Here is a 9,032-nt window from a genome sequence, read left to right as displayed (position 1 = left end):
GGCGTTTGCCGTACAATAACATGACCGCCATCATTATATTTTAAGTTACTGCTTTAAATTAGATGGCGTCCATTTATTTGCCAATCGACAATTAAGAGTTGACGTGTTTTTGCTGCCGTACAATGAAGTAATGCAGCTACGGTGGCCGAGGATAGACAGACTACCGCAGGACAATTGGGCGTTTTGTATTTACCTTTTGTTTGCGTGGATATGTGAGACAGAGGGAGAGAGACGGGCGGAGAGACGGACGGAGGGAGGGAGGGAGCTGCCCAGCCGAGGGTTGTCCGAGGGAATGTGTGACACATTGGGAGGCGTTCAATTTCCATATACTTTTAACAAATATCTCCTGTTTGGATCAGGCGGTATTTTTATTTATATGTAAGGAGAGAAAAAAAACGAAACATACCATTTTAAACCCCTCTTAAATGTCGTCGCGCTGCATCCCGCCGTTTTTATCCATTTTATTTCTTTCCTCCTTTAATTAAACACATCCAAAATTCCGTGCATTCTCCATTCACCGCTCCGCCGCAAGGCCCGGAATGGAGCCGGGGAGCTTGCGTGAGAGCCCCGCCGGCTCTGGGGACCCCGAACCGGGCGAGTGGCGGGAGGAGACGCCGGGGGGCGATGGGGGTGGGGGCTTGTCGCCGGGGGAGAAGGAAGGGAGCTGGGAGAGGGAAGGAGAAGGGGACGGGGGGAACGTGGAGGCCGGAGAGAAAGAGCAGGGAGCGGTGAAGGGGCCTCTGGAAGAGAGAGGAGAAGAAGAAGACATCGAGGAGAGCGAATATGAAGAAGAAGAAGAACTGGACCCGAGGATCCAGGTGAGGAAGACAGTGGGATTATTATTATCGTTATTAATCTGTTATCATTGTGATATTTTATTACCACTACGCCTCTAACAATATAAATACAGTATTCACAGAAGCACCTGTCACCATCTTAGTTTGCATGGACCAAAACACCTATTACCAGGTATTGTAAAGCTAATATGACAATCATATAATGTTATATATGATTATGATGCTGTAGTGGCTGTATGAAAGCGGTATCTGTCATTGTGTTTGCACTGTGTGTGTTGCTGTGACAGTGTGTAGGTACAGTGTGTATTATTTGTGACACTTTCTGAGGGTTTCCATTGGTTTGACATTGTATGTATGGATGGTGTGTATCTTGGCAGAGTGTGTTATTGTGTCAGTGTATAGTTGCAGTGTGTAGTATTGTTGTGGCAGCGTTTCCAAGTCCGTGTTTACATACAGTGTGTAATATTATTGTGACAGTGTGTATAATCAGAGTGTATTACTGTGACTGGTGAGTTGGTGTGTATCTGTGTGATCGTGTTTGTTGAATTGTCCATTGTTCCAGCATCCTCCAGAGCCCAGTGTAAACAACCCAGTGTGTGTCTGTCTGTCTGTCTGTCTGTCAGTGGATCAGTATTTCAGTCCTCTGTCTGTCAGTCAGTGGATCAGTATATGTGTGCTGTGTGTGTCAGTGCCATTTAATTTCAGGGATCCAGTCTCTAATCCGCACTGACAATAAAACAATAGCGTGCAGACCTCTGGCTATGTTGGTGTCAGTATCTCTGTCTTGCCTGCCCTGCCAGCCAGTCACTACCCAGTTATTCTGCCAGTCAGTCGGTTTGCATTGTTGGAACCAGACTCATCCTGAGATCCTTGACACCACCTATTAACACAGGGTTTCCCAATTGCACAGTTAATAAGGGCTTTCCTGGACACACAGTTTCTGCTCTTGCCCGGCCTCCCCTGCCATCCTCTCCCTGTCTCTTCTACAGGTCCATTAGTCATGCCTTGCCTCATACTTATTATTGTATTATTGCACTTTTGTATTGCTCTTATATTTTGTAAGTCGTCCTGGATAAGGGTGTCTGCTTAGAAATAAATAGTAATAATACTAATACTGTCCCAACTGAATAGGTTCCCTCTCTCCCTTTCTCCTTCTCTCCCAACCCCCTAATATCTCTCTCACTCTTTTTTATTCACTCTCTCTATTTGCATTCCCCTCCTTCCCTCTCTTCCTCCCTCTCCTCTCTCACTCTTCCCCTCCCTCTCCCTCTCTCTCTGCCCCACAGTGGAGGGAAGTGCTGCCTGTGATGATCAGTTTGGCACAGTGTCTTCCCACCTCTTTCACTTTCTCTTTCAAACCCATCCTTTTAGATTACCACCTCTGTTTAGTAGACCATTTCCATCTCCTCTCCTGCCTCAATATTATACCCTCCTCTGTGCAAATGCATTTTTCATAGTGATTTCCTTTCTCTCTGTTTTTTAACCCTTATAGTAAGTGTTTATACACGTAGAACATTGTTTACTGCGGCTTCAGTTGCGTTGGATAAACGCGTCTTCAGAAGTGACGCAAGGGGACCGAAATGCAGCAGCTCATTAAAAAACGGGATCCAGCGAATGTTGCATTTTTTATGTGTGCGTTTCATTTTTACTTATTTATTTTACCAGTGTTCCTTTGATGTTGGATGCGGTTGGGTTGTGTGAGTGTGTGTGTCTTTTGTGCGTGTATATAAACACACAGGTAGACTCTAGTGTGTTTGTGTAAAATAGACTTGGCTACATTGTTTCCCAGTTGAGCTGTAACTCATCGCTGGATTGGAATGGAATGGAAAATCTAACGAGTGTTAGATCAGGAAAAAAATGAATAAAACAGAACTGACTCCAACTCTGTAGGTCAGCGCTTCCCAGCCCGAACCGGCGGCCTCACTGTCCCGCTGGGTTTTGTTCCAAGCTGAGCTCTCCGGTACTTAACTGAAACCTTCATCGATCTCCTTATTTGATTCATTTTAATTGTTCAGCGCACAAGAAGCATGGGGACTCGAGTGCCTTATATCATTATATTTTTCCCTCAGACTGTTTGAAATAGCTGCCGTCTCTCTCTCTCTGTCTGTGTCTCTGTCTCTGTCTGTCGGTCTGATGTTAATAGGCAAAACCTTAATTGACTTCCCAGTGTGCCAAATTAGACGTCGTGAGATGATGCTCTCATCTCTTAGAAGAAAATGGTGCTATAAAGTTAATTGATATACCTTTTTTAGTTACCGTGAAATCTCCTACTGTTTAAGAAGCGCTAGACAATTAGGAAGCTCGAATTAAGCAAATTAGTTAGTCTGTTAGTCTGTGTGTATCCATTCAATGCCAACCCCACACTCTCACACTCTCACACTCTCACACTCACACACTCGCACACACACACACACACACACACACACACACACACACACACACACACACACACACACACACACACACACACACACACACACACAGTCTCTTCTCTCTCTCTTTCCATACTGTAACATCCATTCATCAGCCAGTGTTTGTGTTGTATTAACCCTGTAGTCTCTCTCAGGGCCGTGTTACTGTGCTGAGCTGTCCAGTCTATTGGTCAGTCAGTCAGTGTGTCTGTAATAACACCCCCCCCCCAGCCCAGAGTTAATGTGCTGTGCTGTCCAGACCGTCATTGTATCTGTATTAATCTCTCTCTCTCTCTCTCTCAGTGCAGCGCAGAGCATTGTTAATGTGCAGAGGTGTCCAGTCAGTCTCTCTGATTAATCCTCCTCTCTCTCTCTCTCTCTCTCTCTCTCTCAGGAGGAGCTGGAACATCTGAACCAGGCCAGCGAGGAGATCAACCGGCTGGAGCTGCAGCTGGATGTGAGTGTCACGCTGTGGCATAAGTAAATAGACACATGCAAGATCATGACCATGTGGCGTCATTCATGGTCCCGTCACCACTTGAGCACTTTGATGGCCCTAATCAGTCAACCCACTAAGCGATCCATCAGCTTATGAATCAATACATCTGATCACCCCAGCAGGGTAATTCAGCAGTTATTTAGCAACACTTTGGTTTTCTATTCCAGTCTCATCAGTCCTTTTCTGACCAAATAAAAACTTTGGCCTCCCATGAATGGCACAGAACAAATGTGTATTTATTGTTAGGAGCCACTTTCTACTATTTACAAATCAAAGGGCAAAGTCTATATGGGAATAATTTGGAACAATCAATGAATATGCATTAAATGCTGATTAATATGCGAATATTGGCTACTGAATAATACAAAATAAAGCTAATGAGTCGATATGTCAAACCCTGTGGTACATTTCCACCAAACCACTATTGTGACCTTGTGGGTGACTCGGAAACAACAGGAAGGTTTGTTATCAATATGGACATGTTTATCTCATTCTCTGAAAGTGTCCAGGCAGGGAAATCAGATGTTTTGAGAACTGAGTGTCTCTGTCTGCTACACACTCCTGAAAACACAGGAAGAAAGACACACAGGCCCTGTATGAGCCAAATATAATTAATCTGGATAAGTTCAATATAGTTGCTGATCAATACTAGAAATTGTTTTGAAGTGCTGCTTTTTGATGGTCGGTTATGTTTTAACTGGGAGAAGGAAACGGGCATGTCTTTTCAGTGGGCCTCCCATGATTCAGCTGCGAACAAGAGACGGAGATTTTACTTATATGTTTCGGGTGATACTGTGATATTGATATCGGTTATTTCTTTGACTCTCTCTGATGTCTGAGTGTCAGTCTTGCAGTCTGAGTTATGCTGTACTGGCAGCATTCAAGTTAAAGGGTGCTTACAGAGCTATCAATATACTGTTAAAGGCTTTTCCTTACTTATCAGGAAACCCTTGACATTGTTTGGATTTATGTATGTTTGTAGTGTAGTATTTATTTTATTTATTTATTTTATTTTCATTGGAATCCTTTCAGCTGCCTCTTTTGCCTAACCCGGCCGTCTCTGAATGTAACTTTTAGAAGACTGTGGGTGCGTATAAGGACAAAGGGTTTGGTGCTAATCTGTGTTTCTAGGCTGCTGTTCATTGTGGTATTGAACGACTTGACGCTGTGTCACTCTCTGTGTGGTGAAATCCCATCTCTGCGCCGATCCTTATTGCAGTATTCAAAGATCTACCTCTGTGAGTGGGCAGGATTGTTGCGAATAGCACGGGACGGCATAGGATGCTTTTACTTTTGTATAAAAAACTACAAATTATGTTGGCAGCCTCTACAGGTGCCTTTTAAGTCCAAAATGTGTGAACAGCACAGACTCTCGGCTCAGTCTGCTGCCCCAGTCCTTCCAACACTGAAGTGGCGTGGCTGTGTGAGAGCGTTGTGGCTCCCTTGGCTCTGGGGTGTGTGCCAGGATTCTGTTTATTTAAACAGCCCTCCAGGTTAATTAAACACAGAGACAAGAGTGGCATAAAATGGATTAATACCAGTGACACAAATCAGGCGTGGGGGCAGAAAAATCACCATGGGATATTTAACTAATGCAGAATAACAACTACCCAGGATAGTAGCAAGTAGAGGTCTCCAGCCCTGGTCCTGGAGAGACACAGTCCAGTCCAGCAGGGTCTCAGCCCTGGTCCTGAGAGACACAGTCCAGTCCAGCAGGGTCTCAGCCCTGGTCCTGAGAGACACAGTCCACACAGGTGTCTCTAGCTCATGTTAATCTGCAGTCATTAGTGACTAGTTATGTAATTGAGAACTGTCAGGAATGAAAACCAGGAGACCCTGTACTGTGTTGATCTCTTTACTGACCTCTTGTGGTTGATTTTGGAAACATGAGCAACTAGTCGAGCGATCACCAACTCGGCTATTCTCTTCTAGGCGGAAAATCCTATTTCCTTCTCCTCTGCCTCACTCGGATTTTGTCACCAGGGGAGTACGAGTGGGCTTCGACAGGAGAACATCTTTCTTAGTTCCTGCCACCCTCTCCCTGTTTACAGAGAAAACACCGTCTTCCTGTCAGTAGTGAAGACAGCCTCCTTAAAGTCATACAAATATTGTCTGCAAAACTCATTAATAGACAATTAGCTGAGAGTTACGATTAATTAAATGCTGATGGCACGGTCTAACGTATGATAGGGGACACACAGCAATTAATTGAGCTGCTATCTCTGAGCCTCATTCGCTTTTCTGTACAAAGGGTGTGTGAGTGAACAGCGCTGAGCTCATCTTGCAGATAATACTCTTTATTGAAATTATTAGACAACGCCGCTCCAGTCTTTGCCCTATCCTATAGTCCACACAGCGCTGCTCCAGTCTTTGCCCTATCCTATAGTCCACACAGCGCCGCTCCAGTCTGGGTCCTATAGTCCACACAGCGCCGCTCCAGTCTGGGTCCTATAGTCCACACAGCACCGCTCCAGTCTGGGTCCTATAGTCCACACAGCGCCGCTCCAGTCTGGGTCCTATAGTCCACACAGCGCCGCTCCAGTCTGGGTCCTATAGTCCACACAGCACCGCTCCAGTCTGGGTCCTATAGTCCACACAGCGCCGCTCCAGTCTGGGTCCTATAGTCCACACAGCGCTGCTCCAGTCTGGGTCCTATCCTATAGTCCACACAGCGCTGCTCCAGTCTGGGCCCTATAGTCCACACAGCGCCGCTCCGGTCTGGGTCCTATAGTCCACACAGAGCTGCTCCAGTCTGGGTCCTATAGTCCACACAGCGCCGCTCCAGTCTGGGTCCTATAGTCCACACAGCGCCGCTCCAGTCTGGGTCCTATAGTCCACACAGCGCCGCTCCAGTCTGGGTCCTATAGTCCACACAGCACCGCTCCAGTCTGGGTCCTATAGTCCACACAGCGCCACTCCAGTCTGGGCCCTATAGTCCACACAGCGCTGCTCCAGTCTGGGCCCTATAGTCCACACAGCGCTGCACCAGTCTGGGCCCTATAGTCCACACAGCGCCGCTCCGGTCTGGGTCCTATCCTATAGTCCACTAGTCAGAGCAACTGTATTAAACAGCCCTCCCTCTTTCCTCCTCTCCGTCCCTCCCTCGCTCTTGTCCTTCCTCTCTCAGGATGCTCGCTCTGGCTATCGTAAGATCCTGACGGACTCCGCTCGGAAGCTGAACGCTCAGGGTTCCCAACTGGGCGCCTGTATCGAGAAGGCCAGGCCGTACTACGAGGCCCGAAGACTGGCTAAGGAGGTACTGAGGCACGATGCATATATACACTGCAGCACAGGCTGTGACTGTGACCCCTGACTGTGTGGAGACGGGAGGAGGAGGTACTGAGGCACTTCAATATGCTGACACGTGCTGACATCTCCTAATGACTGGCGTTCCTCCCCTCCCGCCCCAGGCGCAGCAGGAGACGCAGAAGGCGGCTCTGAGCTACGAGCGCGCCGTGTCAATGCACAACGCCGCGCGGGAGATGGTGTACGTGGCGGAGCAGGGCCTGCTGGCCGACCGCAACCGACTGGACCCCACCTGGCAGGAGATGCTCAATCACGCCACCTCCAAGGTACTGTCCCCTGCAACACGGCGCTGTCCCCCAGTATTGGCACAGAGGTATGCGTTTGTATCGGTGTGTGTGTTCAAGAGTGCGTTCAGGAGCTCTAACACAGTGCGTGAGTGCAGGTGTGTTGAGGTGCTTTGTGCGCAGGTGTGTTAAGGCGCTGTGTGTGCAGGTGAACGAGGCGGAGGAGGAGCGTCTGCGCAGTGAGCGGGAGCATCAGCGCGTCACTCAGCTGTGCCAGGAGGCCGAGGCGCGCGTCCAGATGCTGCAGAAATCCCTCAAGAGGGTCATCATCAAGTCCAAGCCCTACTTCGAGCTCAAGGCCCAGTTCAACCACATCCTGGAGGTAAGCATCTCTCGCGCTCTCTCTCTGCCTGTCTCTCACTCTCGCTCTCTCTCTCTCTGTCTCTGTCACTGTCAATTTCTCTATCACTCTGTCTCTGTGTCACTCTTCCTCTGACTGTCTCTCTCTCTCCTCTGTCCTCTTTCTCCCTCCCCATCCCTCGCTCCCCCAGGAGCACAAGTCCAAGGTGATGGAGCTGGAGAGCCGGGTGTCCAAGGTGAAGACGCGCTACTCCGTCGCCCTGCGCAACCTGGAGCAGATCAGTGAGCAGATCCACGCCCAGCGCCGGCGCAGGGGGCGGCGCCGGCAGATCCGCGCCTGGGAGGGGGGCCGCAGCTCGCCGGTGGGGGCGGAGTCCTGCGAGGGAGGGGTGGCGGCCAGCGCCTCGGCCTCGCTCCCCCTGGGCACGGCCTGCGTCGTCAGCCCCTCCCCCTCAGGCCTGGACCAGACGGACTCTCTGTCGGTGCTCAGCCTGCAGACCATTGCCTCCGACCTGCAGAAGTGCGACTCGGTGGAACACTTGGGCGACATGACGCTGCTCGGGGACGCCAACAGCCTGTACGGCGATGAGCTGTCTGGGGAGGAGGGGTCCGCCAGGGGCGGGGGGGGCGGCTCGATCGGGGGAGGCGGCGGGCAGAGGAGGGAGAGGAGGTCCACGGTGTATCTCAAACACCACCGCAGTGTGAGCTTGTGAGGGGACAACACGCACGCACACACACACACACACACACACTGTGTCTGTGTGTCCCCCACATACAGACGCTGACCCCCTCTCTCGCTCTCTCTCCTCTCTCTCTCTCTTGATTAATTAACGGCATTGTACAGGCACTTTGTTTCCGTCCGTGTTTGACACCGTCTCCTCCGTGTCTGTTCCTCTGTCTCCAAACAAGGCATTTTACAGACATCACCTCAATCGGACTGACGCTGCGCAGACCGTCTCCGCACCTCTCTGTCTGTCCGTCCGTCCCTCTGCGATATTGTGAGGACGCCACCTCTTAGTCTCCCTGCCTGTCTCTGAATGGACCAGTGGTGTCGTACAGACACTGAGTTAATGACTCTGTAGGAATTAATATTGTACACACTGGTGGAAGGAGGTAGTGTACAGAGACTGTCTCTCTCTCTTGATACAGACTAGCTGACTGCGCAGGCACTACAGTACCTTAACGCCCGGCAGCACAAGGGTTTCTGATACAGACAGTGATGACCTGAACAATATGGCACGCTTGAACTGCGCCGGTAGAACGAGAGAGACAGAGGGAGAGGGGATGGGACAGGGAGGTGAAGGGATAATATGAATATGTATATGGATGTGTATATAATCTGTTAATAATGTGCAAGATTGGAGTTCCTGCCTGTACCGTCATTACCAGTTGACTCCAGTTCAGTTCACGCGGTGTCCTGGGTCCGAGTGGACAG

General features: G+C 49.4%; 1 protein-coding gene across 1 annotated transcript; it reads left to right on the top strand.

Moving 5' to 3' along the window:
* The first annotated feature begins 229 nt into the window (after nucleotides 1-229).
* On the top strand, nucleotides 230-8,310 carry LOC136772083 (SH3 domain-binding protein 5-like). The gene is made up of 6 exons (XM_066724775.1): nucleotides 230-818; nucleotides 3,603-3,665; nucleotides 6,835-6,963; nucleotides 7,118-7,279; nucleotides 7,446-7,619; nucleotides 7,789-8,310. The coding sequence occupies exons 1-6, from the start codon at nucleotides 540-542 to the stop codon at nucleotides 8,308-8,310; spliced, it is 1,329 nt and encodes a 442-aa protein (XP_066580872.1). The 5' UTR covers nucleotides 230-539.
* Nucleotides 8,311-9,032: the final 722 nt, after the last annotated feature.

Source organism: Amia ocellicauda, chromosome 15 (genome assembly GCF_036373705.1).
Source record: "Amia ocellicauda isolate fAmiCal2 chromosome 15, fAmiCal2.hap1, whole genome shotgun sequence".
Taxonomy (NCBI): Eukaryota; Metazoa; Chordata; class Actinopteri; order Amiiformes; family Amiidae; genus Amia; species Amia ocellicauda.
The sequence above is the reverse complement of the archived record's forward strand: the minus strand, read 5'-3'. Positions and strand labels throughout refer to the sequence as shown.

Coding starts and splice junctions, on each gene's coding strand:
- LOC136772083 (XM_066724775.1), top strand. CDS start 540: ATGGAGCCGGGGAGCTTGCGTGAGAGCCCCGCCGGCTCTGGGGACCCC. Junction 7,280..7,445: donor TCAATCACGCCACCTCCAAG/GTACTGTCCCCT, acceptor CTGTGTGTGCAG/GTGAACGAGGCGGAGGAGGA. Junction 7,620..7,788: donor AGTTCAACCACATCCTGGAG/GTAAGCATCTCT, acceptor TCGCTCCCCCAG/GAGCACAAGTCCAAGGTGAT.